A 23,326-nucleotide genomic window follows, 5' to 3' on the forward strand; every position below is an offset into this window, starting at 1 on the left:
AAGCAGCAGGGTTATTATTATAAAAGGAATGGTGCTATTACTGAAGAAGAGTCCATCCCCAAAGGGCTGCAATGGCCGGGAAAAAATGTCCTCCTTTATCTCCAGAATCGACTGCTTGTCCTTTTAGAAATGGACACAGAGGAGGCTTATAAAACACTTCTAACACAGCTTGTTTGCTTTGCTCATGTTTTCACATCATCCACAACAGGAAAATCCCCTACCCATTTTCCAATCGGCTTCTTGTCACTACAGCATTCTGAGACCTCTTCATGCTCTTCAATCCACCCGTTGTGAGCTTCATCGTCAGCTTCCCACATACCACACAGGGAATCACACTCTGCCTTTGGTTTCAGAAACAGTCCTCAAGAGGCAAAGGTCAACTGATACTTGCAATTGAAGCAATTTCCCTTTTTATTTTATTTTTTTTAATAGAGAGTTGGAGCTCTTAGTGAGGCTTGGCATCTTGTTCAAAATATGATCAAACCTGAAGTCTCATCTTTCATTTGATTGTTTATTTAGTTTTCCTTCATTTGTTCATTTAATGAATATTTATGAGGTCTGTATACATGCAAGAGAATGGGGAAGAGGGGAGCTACAGTAGTGAACAACAAATTGTCCTCATTCAAGGATCCTTTATTCTAGCAGGGAAAGTAAGTAAACAAAAAACTATAATTGAAGACCATTTGTGATAAGACCATAAATGTGGTGCAACCAAAATTATGAGAAGGCAGTCAGGGTCAGGGTCAGAGTCAGAAAAACAAAAAAACGAGAAGGCAAAGATCACTTCTTACTTGGATTATCTGGATAGTCTTCATGGAGGAAGTGACATTTGAGTTGGGTCTTTTTTTTTTTTTAGGTTTAATATTAATTTATTAATAGGGAATTCTATGTATTTTTATATCACAAATATTTAAAAATACTTCAACAACTGTATTTCCATAGATTTTGCTTTCTTTTTAATCCCTATGCCTTTTTTCTTTACACTTTAAAATTTTAATTTATTTTTCCCCAAACAAAATATAAAAGGACTCATCTCATGGAATGATTAGAATGCTAAAGTAGGAAACACAGTTTAAGTCTGTAACACAATGTGAGTGTTGAAAGAAGCTATTCACTAAAGCTCCACTCCACTTTTGGTTTTTGTTTGTTTGTTTTTTGTTTTGTTTTGTTTTTTAAATTAATTTGTATTAGAGCATAGTTGCTTTACAATGTTGTGTTAGTTTCTACTGTAAAGCAAAGTGAATCAGCTGTACATATACATATATCCCCTCTTTTTTGGATTTCCTTCACATTTAGGTCACCACAGAGCACTGAATAGAGTTCCCTGAGCTATACAGTAGGTTCTCATTAGTTATCTATTTTATACATTATATCAACAGTGTATATATGTCAACTCCAATCTCCCAATTCATTCCACCCCTTCCCTTCCCCCCTTGGTATCCATATGTTTGTTCTCTGTCTGTGTCTCTGTTTCTGTTTTGCAAATAAGATCATCTGTACCATTTTTCTAGATTCCACATATATGTGTTAATACACAATATTTGTTTTTCTCTTTCTGACTTACTTCACTCTGCATGACAGTCTCTAGGTCCATCCACATCTCTACCAATGACCCAATTTCGTTCCTTTTTATGGCTGAGTAATATTCCATACAATGTGATGTACCACATCTTCTTTATCCATTCCTGTTGATGGACATTTAGGTTGTGTCCATGTTCTGGCTATTGTAAACAGTGCTGCAGTGAACACTGGGGTACATGCGTCTTTTTGAATTATGGCTTTCTCTGGGTATATGCCCAGTAGTGGGATTGCTGCATCATATGGTAGTTCTATTTTTAGTTTTTTAAAGAATTTCCATACTGTTCTCCATAGTGGCTGTATCAATTTACATTCCCACCAACAGTGCAAGAGTTCCCTTTTCTCCACACCCTCTCCAGCATCTATTGTTTGTAGATTTTTAAATGATGGCCATTCTGACAGGCGTGAGGTGATACTTCATGGTAGTTTTGATTTGAATTTCTCTAATAATTAGTGATGTTGAGCATTGTTTCATGAGTTTGTTGGACATCTGTAGGTCTTCTTTGGAGAAAAGTCTATTTGGGTCTTCTGCCCATTTTTTGATTGGGTTGTTTGTTTTTTTGATATTGAGCTGCGTGAGCTGTTTGTATATTTTGGAGATTAATCCTTTGTCCATTGCTTCATTTGCAAATATTTTCTCCCATTCTGGGGGCTGTCTTTTTGTCTTGTTTATGGTTTCCTTTGCTGTGCAAAAGCTTTTAAGTTTCATTAGGTCCCATTTGTTTATTTTTGTTTTTATTTTAATTACTCTAAGAGGTGGGTCAAAAAATATCCTGTTGTGATTTTTGTCGAAGAGTCTTCTGCCTATGTTTTCCTCTAAGAGTTTTATAGTGTCTGGCCTTACATTCAGGTCTTTAATGCATTCTGAGTTTATTTTTCTGAATGGTGTTGGTGTTAGAGAGTGTTCTAATTTGATTCTTTTACATGTAGCTGTCCAGTTTTTCCAGCACCACTTATTGAAGAGGCTGTCTCTTCTCCATTGTATATTCTTGCCTCCTTTGTCATAGATTAGGTGACCATATGTGTGTGGGTTTATCTCTGGGCTTTCTATCCTTTTCCATTGATCTATATTTCTGTTTTTGTGCCAGTACCATATTGTCTTGATTACTGTAGCTTTGTAGTATAGTCTGAAGTCTGGGAGCCTGATTCTTCCAGCTCCATTTTTCTTTCTCAAGATTGCTTAGGCTATTCGGGTTCTTTTGTGCTTCTAAACAAATTGTAAAATTTTCTGTTCTAGTTCCATGAAAGATGTCATTGGTAGTTTGATAGGGATTACATTGAATCTGTAGATTGCTTTGGGTAGTATAGTCATTTTCACAATGTTGATTCTTCCAATCCAAGAACATGGTATATCTCTCCATCTGTTTGTGTCATCTTTGCTTTCTTTCATCAGCATCTTACAGTTTTCTGCGTACAGGTATTTTGCCTCCTTAGATAGGTTTATTCCTAGGTATTTTATTCTTTTTTGTTGCAATGGTAAATGGGATTGTTTCCTTAATTTCTCTTTCTGATCTTTCATTGTTAGTGTATAGGAATGCAAGAGATTTCTGTGATTAATTTTGTATCCTGTGACTTTACTAAATTCACTGATTGGCTCCAGTAGTTTTCTGGTGGCATATTTAGAATTTTCTGTGTATAGTATCATGTCATCTGCAAAGAGTGACAGTTTTACTTTTCTTTTCTGATTTGGATTCTTTTTATTTCTTTTTCTTCTCTGATTGCTGTGGCTAAGACTTCCAAGACTGTGTTGAATAATAGTGGTGAGAGTGGACACACTTGTCTTGTTCCTGATCTTAGAGGAAATGCTTTCAGTTTTTCACCATTGAGAATATAGTTTGCTGTTGGTTTGTCATATATGGCCTTTATTATGGTGAGGTAGGTTCCCCCTATGACCACTTTCTGGAGAGTTTTTATCATAAATGGGTGTTGAATTTTTTCAAAAGCTTTTTCTGCATCTACTGGGATGTTCATGTGGTTTGGTTTTTTTTAATTTACTTATTTTTGGTTGCATTGCATCTTTGTTGCTGCACATGGGCTTTCTCTAATTGCAGCAAGTGGGGGCTACTCTTTGCTGTGGTGCATGGGCTTCTCATCATGGTGGCTTCTCTTGTTGTGGAGCACAGGCTCTAGGCACATGGGCTTTAGTAGCTGTGGCACGTGGGCTCAGTAGTTGTGGCTCACAGGCTGTAGAGCACGGGCTTAGTAGTTGTGGTGCATGGCCTTAGTTGCTCTGCAGCATGTGGGATCTTCTGGGACCAGGGCTTGAACCTGTATTCCCTGCATTGGCAGGTGGATTCTTAACCACTGTGCCACAAGGGAAGTCAGATCGTGTGATTTTTATTCTTCAATTTATTAATATGGTGTCTCACATTGATTGATTTGCATATATTGAAGAATCCTTGCATCCCTGGGATAAATCCCACTTGATCATGGTGTATGATGCTTTTAATGTGTTGTTGGATTTGGTTTGCTAGTATTTCATTGAGGATTTTTGCGTCTATGTTCAGCAGTGATATTAGTCTGTAATTTTCTTTTTTTGTGATATCTTTGTCTGGTTTTTGTATCAGGGTGATGGTGGCCTCAGTTTGGGAGTGTTTCTCCCTCTGCAATTTTTTGGAAGAGTTTGAGAAGGATAGGTGTTAGCTCTTCTCTAAATGTTTGATAGAATATGCCTGTGAAGCCGTCTGGTCCTGGACTTTTGATTGTTGGAAGATTTCTTTTTTAAAGGACTCAACCCTTTGTTTTTTTGTTTTTTGTTTTCTTATTTTTGGCTGCGTTGGGTCTTCATTTCTGCACGCAGGCTTTCTCTAGTTGCGGCAAGCGGGGCTACTCTTCATTGTGGTGTGCGGGTTTCTCATTGCAGTGGCTTCTCTTGTTGCAAGCACAGGCTCTAGGCACGCCAACTTCAGTAGTTGCAGCATGCAGTCTCAGTAGTTGCGACATGTGGGCCCTAGAGCATGCAGGCTTCAGTAGTTGCAGTGTGGGCTCAGTAGTTGTGGTGCACGGGCTCTAAGGCACATGGGCTTCAGTAGTTGTGGCTCGCGGGCTCAGTAGTTGTGACGCACGGGCTCTAGGGACAGGCTTCATGGGCTGTTACAGGCTTGGTTGCTCCACGGCATGTGGGATCCTCCTGGCCCAGGGATTGAACCCATGTCCCCTGAATTGGCAGGTGAATTCTCAATGACTGCATCACCAGGGAAGTCCCTGCTGGAAGATTTTTAATCAGTTTCAATTGCATTACTTGTGATTGGTCTGTTTATATTTTCTATTTCTTCCTGGTTCAGTCTTGGAAGGTTGTACTTTTCTAAGAATTTGTCTATTTCTTCCAGGTTGTCCATTTTATTGGCATATAGTTGCTGATAGTATTCTCTTATGATCCTTTGTATTTCTGTGGTGTCAGTTGTAACTTCTCCTTTTTCATTTCTAATTTTACTGATTTGAGTCCTCTCCCTTTTTTTCCTGTTGAGTCTGGCTAAAGGTTTATCAATTTTGTTTACCTTCTCAAAGAACTAGCTTTTAGTTATATTGACCATTATTGTTGTTTTCTTCATTTCAATTTCATTTATTTCTGCTCTGATGTTTATGATTTCTTTCCTCCTACTAATTTTTTGTTGTTCTTCTTCTTCTTTCTCTAGTTGCTTTAGGTGTAAGGTTAGGTTGTTTATTTGAGATTTTTCTTGTTTCTTGAGGTAGGATTGTATTGCTATAAACTTACCTCTTAGAACTGCTTTTGCTGCATCCCATAGGTTTTGGGTTGTCATGTTTTCATTGCCATTTGTTTCTAGGTATTTTTTATTTCCTCTTTGATTTCTTCAGTGATGTCTCGGTTATTTAGTAGCATATTGTTTAGCCTCCATGTGTTTGCGTTTTTTACAGTTGTTGTTTTTTTTTTTCCTGTAATTGATTTCTAATCTCCTAGTGTTGTGGTCAGAAAATATGCTTGATATGACTTCAGTTTTCTTAAGTTTACCAAGGCTTGATTTGTGACAGAAGATGTGATCTATCCTGAAGAATGTTCTGTGTGCACTTAAGAAAGTGTATTCTGCTGATTTTGGATGGAATGTCCTATAAATATCAGTGAAGTCCATCTTGTTTAATGTGTCATTTAAAGCTTGTGTTTCTTTATTTAGTTTCATTTTGGATGATCTGTCCATTGGTGAAAGTAGGGTGTTAAAGTCCCCTACTATGATTGTGTTACTGTCGATTTCCCCTTTTATGGCTGTTAGCATTCACCTTATGTATTGAGGTGCTCTTATGTCAGGTGCATAATACTTACAATTGTTATATCTTCTTCTTGGATTGATCCCTTGATCATTATGTAGTGTCCTTCTTTGTCTCTTGTAATAGTCTTTATTTTAAAGTCTATTTTGTCTGATACAAGAATTGCTACTCCAGCTTTCTTTTGATTTCCATATGCATGGAATATCTTTTTCTATCCCCTCACTTTCAGTCTGTATGTGTCCCTAAGTCTGAAGTCGGTCTCTTGTAGACAGCTTATATATGGGTCTTGTTTTTGTGTCCATTCAGCCAGTCTGTGTCTTTTGGTTGGAGCATTTAATCCATTTACATTTAAGGTAATTGTCAATATGTATGTTCCTATTATCATTTTCTTAATTGTTTTGGGTTTGTTTTTGTAGATCTTTTTCCTTCTCTTGTGTTTCCCACCTAGGTAAGTTCCTTTAGCATTTGTTGTAAAGCTGGTTTGGTGGTGCTGAATTCTCTTAGCTTTTGCTTGTCTGTAAAGCTTTTGATTTCCCTGTTGAATCTGAATTAGATCCTTGCTGGGTAGAGTAATCTTGGTTGTAGGTTTTTCCCTTTCATCATTTTGAATATAGCCTGCCACTCTATTCTGGCCTGCAAAGTTTCTGGTGAAAAATCAGCGATTACCTTATGGGGATTCCCTTGTATGTTATTTGTTGCTTTTCCCTTGCTGCTTTTAATATTTTTTCTTTGTATTTAATTTTTGTTAGTTTAATTAATATGTGTCTCAGCATGTTTCTCCTTGGGTTTAACTTGTATGGGACTCTCTGTGCTTCCTGGACTTGGGTGGCTATTTCCTTTCCCATGTTAGGGAAGTTTTCGACTATAATCTCAGAGACAGGTCTCTGAGTTTGTCTTCATTTCTTTTCATTCTTTTTTCTTCATTCTGCTCCATGGCAGTTATTTCCACTATTCTATCTTCCAGTTCACTTATCTGTTCTTCTGCCTCAGTTATTCTGGTATTGATTCCTTCCACTGTATTTTTAATTTCATTTATTGTGTTGTTCATCACTGTTTGTTTGCTCTTTAGTTCTTCTAGGTCCTTGTTAAACATTTCTTGTATTTTCTCAATCCATGCTTCCATTCTCTTTCCAAGATCCTGGATCATCTTTATTACCATTACTCTGAATTCTTTTCCAGGTAGACTGCCTATTTCCTCTTCATTTATTTGGTCTTGTGGGTTTTTACCTTGCTCCCTCGTCTGCAACATATTTCCCTGTCTTCTCATTTTGCCTAACTTATGTTTTTGATGTCTCCTTCCCACAGGCTTCAATGTCATTTTTCCTCTTGCTTCTGGTGTCTGCCCCCAGTGGGTGAGGTTGGTCCAGTGGCTTGTGTAGGCTTCCTGGTGGGAGGGACTGGTGCCTGCACTCTGGTGGGTGGAGCTGGATCTTGTCCTTCTGATGGGCAGGGCCACATCAGGTGGTGTGTTTTGGTGGGTCTGTGAGCTTAATATGACTTTAGGCCTGTCTGCTGATGGCTGGGTTTGTGTTCCTGTCTTGCTTGTTGTTTGGCATGAGGCATTCAACACTGGAGCCTGCAGGCAGTTAGGTGGGTACAGGTCTTGGAGTTGAGATGGAGATTTCCTGGAGAGCTGTTGCTGATTAATATTCCCTGGGGCCAGGAATTCTCTGGCAGTCCAGCGTCCTGGACTCAGGTGCTCCCACCCCAGAGGCTCAGGCCCAACCCCTGGCTGGGGAACAAAGATGCTGCAAGCTGCATGGCAAAAAAATAAATAAAATAAGGTGGGGGGAAGAAAACAGACTAACAAAATCCAAGACAAATAGCAAAGACAAAAACAAACAAACAGTAACAACAACAGTTTAAAACAAAGAAAACAAAGGAACAAATAAAACCCAAGACAAATGGTAAAAGCGAAACCAAACAAAAGCAAAAACTAGAAGCACACACACATACAAAAAAAGAAACAAAAACAAAGAAAACAAAAACAAGAGAACAACCAGACAAATAAGAGAACCCAAAAAACGAGATCAAACAATTAAAAACAAAACTAACAAAAACAAAAAACAGGAAACAAAACAAAAGCAAATGCACACTAAAAAAAAAGCAAAGAAAACATAAAACACAAAAATGACTAAAAAAAAGATTAAAAACAAAACATAACAAGGAAAAAACAGAAAACACCAAAAAAGCAAAGTAAAAGCAGAAAAATAAAAAATATATTTTAAAAAAATTTTAATAAAAAATAAAATAATAATTTTTAAAAACAGAACAAAACATTAAAAAATAGTAATAATAATATTTTCCTGGGGTCTCAGCTGTCAGTGTCCTTGCCCCCACCATGAGTTGCAGCCAACCTCCACCTCCCTAGGAGGCCTCCAGTACCTCTGGGTAGGTCTCTGGACCCACTCTGGGCACTGTGTCGGTAGCTCAGCCTCTGACCTGGCCCACTGGCACTTGTATTTGCCCCCAGTCTCAGTTGTGGGAACACTCACTGTCCATTCAGATATTTCATATATGCAGGGTTTACCAAGTTGATTGCAGGGATTTAATCTGTGACTTGTGCAGCTGCATGTAAAGATTTTCATTCCTCTTCCTTAGTTGACCCGCCCCTGGGGCTCAGCTGTGGTTTTAGTCTCAGCTCTGCACACGTGCCACCCACAGGGGTCTGCTCCCGAAGCTGCCCTCGAGCGCTCGGGTCTGCCCTGGTGATGATGAGAGATGTAGAGGTGGCATGGCTGCTGGGGTTGTGGGAGCCCCGGCGGTGACAGATGTGCAGGGTTTGGGGGGTTGGCAGCTGTGAGAGATCCAGTCCTGTCAGTGAGGAGGTGCTCGGGGAAGCTGGTGGCCATGGGCATGAGAGATCTGGCCCTAGTAGGAGCCTATCCCAGCACTCAGTGGCCACTGTGAGAGGATCAGCCCTGGTGGAGGCCCTTCCTAGTGCCCGGGGGCAGGCACAAGAAAGCCAGCCACAGTAGGGGCTTCTCCTAGCACCTGGCGGCAGGTGTGTGCGTGCAGCCTTTCCTAGCACTTGGGGGTACAGGGGGTGGTGCATGGGGAGAGAGAAGCTGAAATGGCGGCTCCACCCCCTGCATGTCACTCAACAGTGGCACCTGGCTTCTGTGGCAGTCCAGCTTTCCTCCATAAGCATTCCTAGTTGCAATTGCCTTCTTCCCGTCCCCTCAGGCTGTCTCCTCACAGCCAACAGCAGTCTTCTCCCTGGGTCTGCTCTCCAACACCCACATTCCAGCTCCCAGTCCTTGTGCACACCAGCAGACACACGTCCCAGTCTGGGGCATGCAGGGATGTGGCACAGACCATCTGTGTAGGTCACACTCTGTCCTGTCCTGGCTGCCACAGACCAGTCATTTCACCCTCCTCTGACAGCCTTGGATGTTCCCCTTCTGTCCCAACTGATTTCCATGTTGGTGAGGGGGCTTCCCCAGATGTAGGAACCTCTCCTCTTCCTCAGCTCCCCACCAAGGGGCACAGGCCCCATGCTGCTTCCTATCCTCTTTTTCCCTTCTTTTTTCTTTCGTCCTACCTGGTTATGTGTGGATCTTTCCTGTCCTTTCCAGTGTCCAAGGTCTTCTAATGGTGTTTAGCCAGTGCTCTGTGAGAATTGTTCCATCTGTAGATGTATTCTTTTTTTTTTTCAGTTTAAAAATACTTTATTGGCAAAAATGCTAACCATCATCTGACAATGCAGGGTTGCCACAGACCTTCAACTTGTAAAAAACGCAGCATTTTCAAAGCACAATAAACCCAAGAGCAAGAAAACGAGGTACACTTGTATTTCATTAGATTTCCTAATAGGTTTAACTAGTTAAAAACAGACTTAAGAACTAACTTGGTAACTGGTGAGAGCAGCAAGACATAGGCATAATAGAGAGTAGACCTGTAGTGTAGAGTACGCTCGATGTTATGAGCACCTGTCTATGTTTTTTTTTTTTTTAACTGGAGGATAGTTGATTCACAATGTTGTGTTAGTTTCAGGTGTACAGCAAAGTGATTCAGTTATGCATATACATATATCTATTCTTTTTCAAATTCTTTCCCAATTTAGGTTATTGCAAACATTGAGTAGAGTTACGTATGCTATACAGTAGGTCTCTGTTGGTTATCTATTTTAAATATAGTAGTGTGTATATGTCAATCCCAAACCCCCAATTTATCCCCCCCTCCACTTTTCCCCTTTGGTAACCATAAGTTTGTTTTCTAAGTCTATGAGTCTGTTTCTGTTTTGTAAACAAGTTCATTTGTATCATTTTTCTTAGATTCCACATTTAAGTATCATATGATATTTGTCTTTCTCTGTCTGACTTAACTTCACTTAGTATGATAATCTCTAGGTCCATCCATGTTGCTGTAAATGGCATTATTTCATTCTTTTTAATGGCTGAGTAATATTCCATTGTATATACGTACCACAATGGATTTTCTTTATCCATTCATCTGTTGATGGACGTTTAGGTTGCTTCCATGTCTTGGCTCTTGTAAACAGCACTGCAATGAACATTGGGGTGCATGTATCCTTTCCAACCATAGTTTTCTCTGGATATATGCCCAGGAGTGGGATTGCTGGATCATGTCCTCTGCGTGTTCTCTCTTCCTCTCCCCTTGTAGGAAATGTGACTGGAAACTGTAACTCCACATTTATTTCCAGCGGGCAGGTGATGAATTTCAAGGGCAACATCATCGTGGTCTATGTCAGTCAGAACTCGCAGGAGGGTCCGGAGGGGCCGGGCAGCGGCGCGGGGGAGCCGGTGGGCTGCCTGGTGCAGGAGGAGAGCCTGCCGTGCTGCGACTCATTCGCTGGCCTCGGGCCGTGCTTCCCGGACACGTGTGCCAGCCTCGAGGTGGGCCCGGGACTGCAGGAGCGAGGCACCCCCGGGCCCGACAAGGCCTTGCGGCCAGTGCAGGAGCAGGGGAAGGCCAAGGCCGGCGTGCCCGAGATGCAGCGCTGAGCAGCCAAGAACCCACTGCGGTTCACAGCACCCCTCAGAGCTGCGATGCAGCCGGGCAGGTGCAGACCTGTGGGCCTTCCAGCCCACCATCTGCGCTGCACACGTCAGGAGCCTGTAGATGTATTCTTTTTTTTTTTTTTTTTTTTTGCGGTAAGCGGGCCTCTCACTGTTGTGGCCTCTCCCATTGCGGAGCACAGGCTCCGGATGCGCAGGCTCAGCGGCCATGGCTCACGGGCCCAGCCGCTCCGCGGCATGTGGGATCTTCCCAGACCGGGGCACGAACCCATGTCCCCTGCATTGGCAGGCGGACTCTCAACCACTGTGCCACCAGGGAAGCCCTCCCTAAGCGATTTTTAAATATACATTACAGTATTGTTAACTACAGTCACCATGCTGTGTGTTACATCCCCAGAACTTTTCATCTCATAGGAAGTTTGTATCCTTTGATGACCTTCACCTGTTTCCTCTACCCCCCCCACCCCCTGCCCCTGGCAACCACCAATCTGCTCCCTATTTCTATATCATTCAATTCAGATTGCATTTGCTGAGAATTAGTTCAAATGCATAAAGAGAATTTTATTTCATGAACAGAACAGCATTAGTCAAAGTGAAAATAATGATTTCACCTAAGAGGTCAAATACCACAGAACTCACCATGCTGAGTTTACAGTAATGTAAGGGACAAAGGAATACATCAAGTGTCTTAAATTGGTAGCAAAAAAAGATAATTTCTACTAAGGAGAAACATGAAATCTCATTTCTGGATTACTAACCTAATTGTGATTTATCGAAGAATAGAGGAAATAGCATAACTTGAAAAAGTCAGAATACATTAACAGCACTACAGCCTTATTTCTGTGTATCTAGGGGAGCCAGATGGCTGGCTGGGTGAAGGGAGGGGATGTGGTTAACTCTGTTAAACTTTAGCCAAAGCCATTAACGCCTCTCTTACAAAAATAGATATAGTAATGCTTTAGTAGTGATTTTCTTCTTGATGTTCAGGTAAATCGTCTGGTTTGGGGACTTAGAGATAAAGAAGTCTCTATGTGATGACTGCCTACTAATCTATGAGATTATTAAGAACTGTTATGAGATACACAGACCATAGAAACCATATGCTTTACCTCCAATCACTTGTGGCAGGGCCAGGGAAATGTATACCTTCTATCGAATACTCAGGAGTCACAGAGCTCCTTTTGCCAAAGGTTCTAAAGAAAGTGTAGACTATGCAAAAACTAACAAGCACTCAGACTAAATTCTGAAAAAGGAGTTATCCTATCTACAGTTCTGTTTGGAATTATCAGGATTGCAACAGAGTTTAAATTACACAAGGAGAAATGTTCATTTAGCATTAGAGCAGGGGTCTGCAAACTTAAAGGGCCAGATAGTAAATATTTTATGCTTTACAGGGCAGGCTATATGGTGTCTGCTATAACTACTCAACTCTGCTGCTGCGATGCTAAAACGACCATAAATAATATGTAAACAAGTGAGTGTAGCTGCATTCCAATAAAACTTTCTTTACAAAAAAAAAATTTTTAAAGCGGTGGTCTGATTGGGCCCGTGGGCTCTAATTTCCCAACCCTTGCTCTAAAGTGATTGTTTTCAAAATTTATGTGTACATTAGAATCACCAGTGGATCTGATTAAAAAGTTAGGAACCTAGGCCCCAGCCCTCCCCTACAGAATCAGAATCTCTAGTGGATGGGGCCTGGAAATCAGCAACCTATAAGGTCACATGCAAGTGGTATGTAAACTGCACTTTGAAAAACACTGTGGTATGTAGCTAGCCTCATCTAAGCTGGGATGGCCCTACTGTCCCAGAAGTGGGCCAGCACTTCCTGCATCCTGTGGCAATAAAAATGCAGCAACTGTTTTATTGCTCTTTGGCCTTCCTAGTACAAGAGCAGATGAACAAAGTGCTATTTTTTTGCTTCCAGCCTTGAAAATACATAAAATAATTTGGCTCAGGCGAAATTAATATGAGATTTAGGTTATGAATTTAAAAGAAAATCCTCAACTTAAAATAACAAGGTTTTCTAACCAAAGATCTCCCTGAAACCCTTTAGACTGCAAAATTAGTAGACAAGATCCTTAACAGAGGACAGGACTAAATCTGAAGGAATGGTTTACTGTGTGTTCCCTTTTCCCCACAGTATCTCCAGCAAATGCCTGCCCCGTTGCCTGGAATTCCACTACTGACAAGTCACTACTTTAAGTCTGGAGGTCTCTGCTTCAACAAAACCTCATTAAAACTCATGTAAAAACAGAAAGTATAAAATCTCTACAGACCTCTGGGAGCTGCTCCTAACTTTAACAATCAGTAGAAAACAGGTTACTCAGCTAAGTTCAGTTCTGTCCAAGAGAAAGAGGGTTTTGATTTGGTTGTTTCTGTTTTAATTGCCAGAGATCAATCACCTGATCAGTCAAAGAAGATCAAAGTTTTTCAGGCTGGAAAACAGCTCCACCTCTTCTTTAGCTCTCCAGATTTTCCTAGGAAGAACAATGAATATCCTACAGTCAAAGAAATGGTCTTCAGGAACTCCCTAAAGAAGCCAGAATGACCCACAGATAACTCCAGGGAAGGCAGCTCTTACTAAGGCTTCTGCTGATCTTGGAAATGAAGGGGAGTGCTCTAAGAGAGCAGATGTTCTAATGATTACTAAGACATGGACTTAGAATGCCTCCTACCGTTACCACTACAGCAGATGTCACTAATTGTTTTTTGTTAAATAATGGTAAGATGATTCTGAACTTCCTCAACACACACCAAAAAGATGTTAGGGAAAAAAGACCCAGAAATTTACCAGTAGAGCAAAGTCACACTGAGATTAGAACTCCACCACTAATATACTTCATAGATGATTATGTATAGGAAGTGGAAATTAGCTTGACAAAGTTAGCAGTCAACATTTTAAGCAGCCTGGCTCTGGGGTCCAAGACCCGCTGGCTGAGCTTCTGACTCCTCCCCTTTTCCATGGCAAAAAAATCCCGGCATTTTCAGCAACTGGAAGGCCAGTTTCCCTGCATGGTTTCCAACTGATGGAAAGAACCACTAATTGGAGTCCCAGAGATTAGTACAAAAACAATGCAAATGGCTAGCAAAGCCAGGGGCCCCAAAATACTTACCCAACCTCCCTGGCCCTGGATATACTCTCGGATGGCAGTGTTCCCAATGATCATATTTGTCATGGACGTAGCCACCTGTCTTGCCATCTCAGGAGTCATGCGGACCACACATTCAAGAAGTTTCACTGACACTGCCAGAAAGGCTCTCTCATAAGCCAAGCTGGAATCCTGGGCACACCAGGCCTTGCTGAGAGATTTAACTGTGTCCTGAAGCATAGCTCCTGCCTGGGGTAAGATATGGGATCTATCAGTGGAGTATCACTAAAAAAAGTACAGTAGGCTGCAGGTGTAGGAATCCAGTAAAGCAAGTGTTTCTCAAAGAGTGGCAAGTGCACATTGGTTGTATCTAAGGTAATCTTAAGAAGTAGATGGATATAATTCAAAAAGAGTCATGTACCACAATGTTCATTGCAGCTCTATTTACAATAGCCAGGACATGGAAGCAACCTAAGCGTCCATCCACAGATGAATGGATAAAGATGTAGCACATATATACAATGGAATATTACTCAGCCATACAAAGAAACGAAACTGAGTTATTTGTAGTGAGGTGGACGGACCTAGAGTCTGTCATACAGAGTAAAGTAAGTCAGAAAGAGAAAAACAAATACCATATGGTAACACATATATATGGAATCTAAAGAAAAAAAAATGGTCATGAAGAACCTAGGGGCAGGACGGGAATAAAGATGCAGACCTACTAGAGAATGGACTTGAGGACATGGGGAGGGAGAAGGGTAAGCTGGGACAAAGTGAGAGAGTGGCATGGACATACATATACTACCAAATGTAAAACCGATAGCTAGTGGGAAGCAGCCTCATAGCACAGGGAGATCAGCTCGGTGCTTTGTGACCACCTACAGGGGTGGGATAGGGTGGGTGGGTGGGAGGGAGATACAAGAGGGAGGAGATATGGGGATATATGTATATGTATAGCTGATTCACTTTGTTATAAAGCAGAAACTAACAGACCATTGTAAAGCAATTATACTCCAATAAAGATGTTAAAAAAAAAGAACAGAAAAAAAAAGAAGTAGATGGATAAACTTTTCTTACTTTAGTATTTTTAATTTATTGTACTGGGTATTAGAAAAAACCTAAGCAGCCCATCAAACCCATGATTTGCTCAGGATGAACAAAATGATTAAAGGAAAAACAAAATGATTTGAAAGAAAAATACCAAGTACATCATAGCAGAGTTGGTCAAATTCTGAAGGTATGGCTTGAATGACTGAAGTCTGGGAAACTCTAAAGTAAAAAATAGATTAGCTTTTCCTCTTTCTCTTTCCTTCCCCAAAAGTTTGATCCAAGAGTCATTAGACGGGGCCGAGCAAGGTCTATTGTGGTGTAGTGTAGGGGACCCATGGTGGTCAAAGCAGGGTGTCAGAATGCAAACAAGCCAAGAAGGGCATCCATGGTGAGAGTACCTAGATCCTGGTTTCCAAATAGCGTTCTCCATTAAAAGAAACTAGAGCTCCCTGGAGAATGGCTAATTTCAGGCTGGGGCTTGGAAAATACAAGATCTTCTGTCAGAAATTAAAGAAGTACTCAGAGAATGATAGGGACATGCCAAAAAGACACAGTTCAGGTTGAAAGGTGGAAGCTAGGGCAATTTGAGCATACACATAAATAATAATAGTAACAGATTATAACCCACTGAATAAAGTAGGAATTCATGGGTCCACATTGATATAAAAAATAAATAAATGAATAGATTAAAATTTTGGTGAGAAATGGGGTATCTACGTGGTTTCAAAGTACTTCCCTACAAGACACTTACTAATTAAAGGTGAAAAGATTAATTTGATAGTGAAAAAGCCTTGCAGACACCATTTTAAGTGATTAAAGTTAACACCAGTACTGGGACAAATTGAAATCTGCGCCACTTCATAGGATGCAGTGAAATGAACACAGCAACACTTCTGTGCTATTCCTACCAAAGGTACGTATCCTGTATCGATTCAAGAGGAAACATCGAACAAACCCAAGTTAAGGGACATTCTTCAAAATAATTGGCCCATAATTGTCAAGGGTCAAGGTCATGAAAATCAAGGAAAGACTGAGGAACTACTCCAAATTGAAGGAGACGAAAGAGACATGACAACTAAGTGTAATATCTGATTCTGGCCTAGATCCTTCTGCTATGCAGGTGACCCTTGAACAACACAGAGGTTAGGGGAAACAATCCCCTGCATAGTTGAAAACCTACATATAACTTTATGGTTGGCCCTCCATATCTGCGGTTCCACATCTGCAGATTCAACCAACTGCAGATCGTGTAGTACTGTACTATTTATTGAAAAAAAAAAGCATATAAGTGGACCCATGCAGTTCAAACCTGTGTTGTTCAAGGGCCAGCTGTAAGTGAAAGTGACATCATTGGGACAACTGAGAAAATCTGAGGGGGATCTGAGGATGAGATGATAATGTATTAATGCTAAATTCCTGGTTTTGATGGTTAGACTGTGGTTATATAAGAGAATGTCCTTGTTTGAAGGGCGTGATGGAACAACATGTTGGCTACTTACTCTCAAATGATTCAACTTTTCTGTGAGTTTGAAGCTGTTTCCAAAATAATTTTTTTAATTAAAAAGAAAAAGTAGGGCTTCCCCGGTGGCACGGTGGTTGAGAGTCTGCCTGCTGCTGCAGGGGACACGGGTTCGTGCCCCGGTCCAGGAAGATCCCACATGCAGTGGAGCGGCTGGGCCCGTGAGCCATGGCCGCTGAGCCTGCGGGTCCGGAGCCTGTGTTCTGCAACAGGAGAGGCCACAACAGTGAGAGGCCCGCATACCGCAAAAAAATAAAAATAAAAAAAATAATAAAAAAAGAGATTACCTTATTAAAAAAAAAAAAAAAGAAAAAGAAAAAGTAGGGCTTCCCTGGTGGCGCAGTGGTTGAGAGTCCGCCTGCCGATGCAGGGGACACGGGTTCGTGCCCCGGTCCAGGAAGATCCCACATGCCGCGGAGCGGCTGGGCCCGTGAGCCATGGCCGCTGAGCCTGCGCGTCCGGAGCCTGTGCTCCGCAACGGGAGAGGCCACAACAGTGAGAGGCCCACGTACCGCAAAAAAGAAAAAAAGAAAAAAAAGAAAAAGTAGATCCAGCTACCAGCTACCTAGGAAAGCTTCAGTGCAAGCAATTAAGTGTGATAAGTCCAGTTCTGCCTGAGCTGCATTCAGTAGGAAGATAAAGCATAATGGTTAAGGGTGTGGTTCAGCACAGAGATACAGAGAATAGATTGGTGGTGACCAGGAGATAGGGCGAGGTCAAAATGGGTAAAGGGGGGACTTCCCTGGTGACACAGTGGTTAAGAATCCGCCTGCCAATGCAGGGGACACGGGTTCGAGCCCTGGTCCAGGAAGGTCCCACATGCCACGGAGCAACAAAGCCTGTGGGCCACAACTACTGAAGCCCGCGTGCCTAGAGCCTGTGCTCCACAACAAAGAGAAGCCACTGCAATGAGAAGCCTGCGCACCACCACGAAGAGTAGCCCCCGCTCACCGCAACTAGAGAAAGCCCACGTACAGCAACGAAGACCCAACGCAGCCAAAAATAAAATATTAATTAATTAATTAATTAATTAATTTAGAAAAACAAAAAGAACCAAAATGGGTAAAGGGGGTCAATTTTATGGTGACAGAGAGAAACTAGACTTTTGGTGGCAAGCATGCTGTGGTGTATACAAAAGTGGAATTATAATGTTGTACACATGAAACTTATGTAAAGTTATAAAGCAATGCTACCTCAATTTAAAAAAAGGTGTGGGGCTTCCCTGGTGGCGCAGTGGTTGAGAGTCCGCCTGCCGATGCAGGGGACGCGGGTTCGTGCCCCGGTCTGGGAGGATCCCACATGCCGCGGAGCGGCTGGGCCCGTGAGCCGTGGCCGCTGAGCCTGTGCTCCGGAGCCTGTGCTCCGCAAGGGGAGGGGCCACAGCAGTGAGAGGCCCGCCTACCGCAAAAAAAAAAAATAAAATAAAATAAAATAAAAAAAGGTGTGATTCTGGAATCAGTCTGGGTTCAAATCCTAACTTCAATGCTTACTAAATAATCTAATTACTTATTTCCCTATTCTTCAGTTTCCTTATCTGCTTAAATGGATGCTAAGTCAGAAAATACTTTTTGAGGACCTACTGTATATCATGTTCTGTTCTAGGTTGTGTGAATATAGCAGTGGACAAAATGGGTTAGATGTTTGCTCTCACAGTGTTACATGCAGATGGGAGAGGTTGCACTGTGGATAACAGTTTCTATAATGCCTCATAGAGTGGTGTAAGGATTAAATGAGATAATAAGGGTAAAGCATTTAGAATACTGTCTGGCACATGGTAAGTGATGAGTTAATATTAGCTGTCATTATTGATATTAATCAGCAACCTCTTCTAGAACATTGCCTATGGTATTTACATCCCATACAGAGTCCAGGAATCAGGACACTGATGAAAAGCCAGATACGCCCTAGTGGGCTGCTGTAAGCACTTATCCTTCATTGCATCGGATTTGTCAAATGCCTATCCTTCCTGTATATAATTTTATTGCTGGACCTTGAGGAAAAAAAGATGTCCACTACCAGCAAAATAAATATTAAAACAGGTGCATAAAAGAATAAAATGCTTTACCAAGAATAAAATGCTATATGTATGCTCTATGCCATTAAGCACAGCTCTGATGAAAAACAAATAGAAACAATCTGAAGGCTGATCAGTCTATGCCAAAAGCTCTCCACCTCGACACCACCTAGGCTTTGATTAACTGCTAAAGAATTGGCAGTTGAAGAATTCCTGCTGTATCTCCTTGGATGCATTAAGCCCCCAAATCTTTCACAGAACATTTCTAGTCACAGTATAGGAGTAGTCAGAGAAGGATATCTGAAATAGAAAAAAAGCAGCAAACAATAGAAGGAAGTAGCAGAAACTTGACCTGTCCCTGAATGGTTTCTGCGATGATGTTTTTGGCAGGAGCTTCCAATTCTCCATTGAACTTGTCACCCAACATCCGAAGGCGACCAGCAATGATGGCCACATCAAAAGAGCAGACCTCTCCTAAAACAGAGGGAACACAGTCACATTCGTCACAATGCTTGAAGGGATGGCAAGTCCCAGGAATCTGGGCATTGAAGAAAATTCTCTAGACTTTTAAAACAATTTGGGCATCATTCTCTCCCAAGAAAATCTTCAATATTCTGTCAACACCAATAGAAGACAGAAAACCTCCCTTCACTGAGAATCTCTTTCCCTTCTATAAAGACTTCAGATATTGCTGAAAGCTTAGAGTTTACCTTTTGAAACTTAAGAAGAAATAAGTAAGCATATTCAGATTCTCTTGTTGACCTGCAATTACCACTTCAGGCCAGAAGCCTTACCTGAATCTGGTTCGTCTGCACAATGAAGGGTCCGGTTAGCAACCTGACAAGTGGGACCTAAGAAGTCTGTGAGTAGAGAGTCTACAATGCATTCCGTTTGCTCCTCAAAGGTTCGGGGGCTCTTCATTTTAGGTGCTTATGGCCAAGTTTTGCTTTTCTACAAAACAAAGCAGTTTTCAGTTCAGAAGGAAGTCAGAAACACTGGTAAACCAGATGTGTCCCTCTTGTAAAATTTCTTAATGGAGTCCTGGAGCCTTACCCACCACCTGTCTTCAAAACAGCTGCTCAGAAAGGTGGGACTTCTCTGAAGAGCTCACCCACACACAGCTGGGGAGGTTTGTCGAAGACTTTCAGTTCCTTATCTCAGAGCCACACCCAAGCCAGTACCTAGGGTTAATGAATAACTTTAATAGTTAGATAGCCAATCTAGAACCGAAAGAGTCAAGGAAGAGCCTCTTGGGCAACACTGAGAAACTTCCTGCTGGGTTCTGGGTACGGTGTAATTTAAAGAAAGAAATTTTGAAGTTCTATCACACAAGCATTCAACTCCTGACTATGGCATTTGTTTGCCACTATCACACACCGATTACTTACTGAGTACCAGTGTGTAAGAAACTACACGTACTTGGCACTATAAATAACCCAGAAAAACGACAGATACAGTTCCCATCCTCATGGAGTCATATTTCAGCATGAATGACAGATATTAAATGACTAATCATATAATTTCTTGTGCTTATTAAGATATAGTGTGTTAGTACAGTGTATAATAAGGAAACAAACCTGGGGGTAAGGAAGGCTTCCTTGAGTAGTAACATCTGAGTTGAGCTCTGAAGGACAAGCAGGGATTCATTAGGCAAAGAGTAGGAATAAGACCATTCCAGATTTACAGGATATATAAAAGCTGAAAAGGTGAATAAAAATTTGGGCATTTGGGCTTCCCTGGTGGCGCAGTGGTTGAGAGTCCGCCTGCCGATGCAGGGGACACGGGTTCGTGCCCTGGTCCGGGAGGATCCCACATGCCGCGGAGCGGCTGGGCCCGTGGGCCATGGCCGCTGAGCCTGCGCGTCCGGAGCCTGTGCTCCGCAACGGGAGAGGCCACAAGCAGTGAGAGGCCTGCATATGGCAAAAAAAAAAAAAAAAAAAATTTGGGCATTTGAGGAATTGTAAATGGGGACAACACAAAGTATTTCACAGGGAAATAACAAGGATTAAATAAGATAATGTTATGTGGAATGACCCAACAGTATCTGACACACAGCAAGTGTTAAATATATTCCTTTTAGCCCAAGGTCTAATGACCAGGATAAAAGGGATCTGGGATTTACTCTCTAATAGAATTAATTGGGATTTTCCTAACAGGGTTGGACTCCATTGTCGTTTTACAGGTTCTCAGGATTGGACACTTCATAGTGGCTGCCTTCTTAATGTAACTACACGTAGATTCTGGGTTTGTATCTCAGAAGCAGCACTCAAACCTATCAGCCCTTCCAGGTATTCTGACCTGGTGAACTAGTAAGAGATTCAAGCAGAAACAGTAAGTTAGTTGTTCAAAGTGGAATTTCTAGCTTGCAAGATAATCAGAGCCAATCTTCTGCTTTCTATTCCATTCTAAAAAAAAACATCATAAATTCCTTTCAGACTAGGAACAGGAATTATGTAGCTGAAGGGCCATTTTTATTTGTCATTATCAATCATTAGGGCTGAAACTTCAGTTTCTACTAAATAGCCTTCAGACCTCTAATGTCAGAGAGAATTCTAGGTCAACCTCCTTTCACACTAGAGTGAGCCACTGACAAGTTAAGGATTCCAACAAGTACATTTATGACATACTCCCAATATAATATACAAAAACAAAAAATTATAAGATACTATCCAACTGGTGTTAAATAGCTTGCCCAAGGTAAGTGGCATCAATAAGTGGCAGAATAGAAATTTAAAACCAAGTGTGTCTTACCATTAATAATAAACCTTTTCCCACAATAATAAACCACCTTCCTCATTTCACTACTGATATGCTTATGGGCAAATGCCATCTTGGGAATCTAATCTTTGCGTAATCTTATCTATCCTTTGCATTATCTGTACAATCAATGTTGTAAGGCTACAGAAACAGAGTATACCCTTCATGAGCAATGTGGGGTAAAAATTCCTTCTTTGTTTATTTCTCTCTGGGCCTTCAATGTAGCACCCTCCCAACTACCCCTTCCCCTCCCTACCAGCCCACATACCCTTCACTCTTGCAGTTCAAATACTGTACTCTTAATTATTACTGAAAAATAAGGCCAGAATTTTTTCACTATCACTTGCTTCTCTTGCTGTTCTGGCGGTAACAATTAATATCCCTTTCCCAAAGCCTCATCTCATTATATCATTGGCTCAAAATCCAGGATCTTGTCATCTGCACCAGGTCCACATGTGAATGAGGATCCTGGGATACAGCTCCTCTCAACATGAAGACCTATAACTAAGAAAAAAAGTTCTTTGTCTCCCCTCCCCCAAACACCCAATATATGAGAAAGGGACAAAATAATTGTAACAGAACTCCCATTCAAAAAGGAGGAGGGAATGGAGACATTTAACAGTCACTGGTCCATAGCAGTAAAATGATCATCAGGAACTATGCAAATGACTGCCTCTGTAATATTCCAAAGCACCACTGTCATTGGTGGGCACTCATTGTATGTGTTACTATTTACCAACTAAGACAGACATTAGAAGTCCATTTATCTAAAAGCAGAGTATCAACTACCCTTGTGGATTTTAAAGATAAGCATCTACTTATATCATCAAACCATGTATCTGCAGAGGCTAGAGAGCTCCTAGGGAGAAGGAATATTAAATAATTAACTTCATGGTATACTTAAGCTTTAGTCATTTTGCTTGTAAATTAGTAAAACCGGACTACAGTTAAGAGAAATCAGTTCTTCATTGAGATCATTTTAAAATTACACTTTTCAAAAGCAACAGTTTCATATTCTGCCATGCCCCTACTTTACAGAAAAGCAACCAGGTAGGGCTTAATCTTCTAAAAGCTCCAATAGTTGGGATCACTTTAGCAACATTCAATTGCTGAGCTGTACCTAATTTTCTTTAGGTCAATATTTCAATTATAGTCTTTAATTTTTTAAAAAGTCAATCAATTTACTCAGTTTCTACCACTTACATTCTGTTCCCTTGTAACACTTAAAACTGGCAGCACTTAACACTTCGATTTTGTTTTAATACCTAATTAAACATTCACAGTTTAACTAAACAAGTCAAAACATGGAAAGCAATTCTGAAGCTGTTCTGATCCCCCTACTTCCAGTCCCTGGGGATCTATGGTCTAGATCAGACTTTTCAACTGGGGGTGATTCTGACCCCCACAGTAACTTGGCAATGTCTGAAGACAGTTTTAGTTGTCACAACTAGGGGTTCTATTGGCATCTAATGGTATAGATCAGAGATATGGCTAATGATTATCCTACAGTGCACAGGAAAACCCCCTACGGCAAAGAATTATATGGCCCCAAATGTCCGTAGTACCACTTTTGAGAAACCCTAGTCTAGATGGAATTCCATCTATTGTCCTCTATGTGGTCAACACAATACAATAAAACACACTTCAAACACCAACCCCCAAACACCATCAGAATCTAATTACTTACAGCCATTCATTCAATGCTATTTATTGAGTAATCGCTATGTGGTCGGCACCGTAGAGACAGTAGGAAAGAAAGATAATCACTGTCCTTAGAAACTGTCTGGTTGAGACAGACAACTCACAAACCCAGGCCCTTGTCAGAAAATTCAGCACTGTTATCTACTCTTATTAAAAGCTTAATTGAGAGAAATGATGGTGAAGCATTATTTGAAGGATATGCAGTCCACCTATGTATCTAGGAAGAAGTCCTTAAATTAAGCTGGATGATATTTGGGTCACAGTGTCTGTAATCCTTGAAGAAATGCCCTCACTAAGCTCCATATTAAAGTTATGCTGTTTGTACTGAAGAACACCATAAGCAAATCATGTGAAACTCTTTACTAACTTCCCATAGGAATCTTCTGCATATCACTCAGTGCCATCCATGTGA

At 41.2% G+C, this 23,326-nt stretch overlaps 2 protein-coding genes across 2 annotated transcripts in view; both read right to left on the minus strand.

Moving 5' to 3' along the window:
• Positions 1–13,932, minus strand: part of PTPN22 (protein tyrosine phosphatase non-receptor type 22) — a gene marked incomplete at both ends in the record, with an annotated part of 77,973 nt that extends 64,041 nt beyond the window's left edge. The window contains one exon of the mRNA XM_079728421.1: positions 13,895–13,932. The remainder of the gene's footprint in view (positions 1–13,894) is intronic.
• On the minus strand, positions 13,680–19,377 carry BCL2L15 (BCL2 like 15; the record flags this gene model as incomplete). The annotated part of the gene is made up of 4 exons (XM_079721592.1): positions 13,680–13,820; positions 13,895–14,119; positions 18,803–18,930; positions 19,251–19,377. The coding sequence occupies 4 exons, from the start codon at positions 19,375–19,377 to the stop codon at positions 13,680–13,682; spliced, it is 621 nt and encodes a 206-aa protein (XP_079577718.1).
• Between the last annotated feature and the right edge of the window lie 3,949 nt (positions 19,378–23,326).

The sequence above is a fragment of the Hyperoodon ampullatus genome (genome assembly GCF_949752795.1).
Source record: "Hyperoodon ampullatus genome assembly, chromosome: 2".
In the NCBI taxonomy this organism is placed as follows: Eukaryota; Metazoa; Chordata; class Mammalia; order Artiodactyla; family Ziphiidae; genus Hyperoodon; species Hyperoodon ampullatus.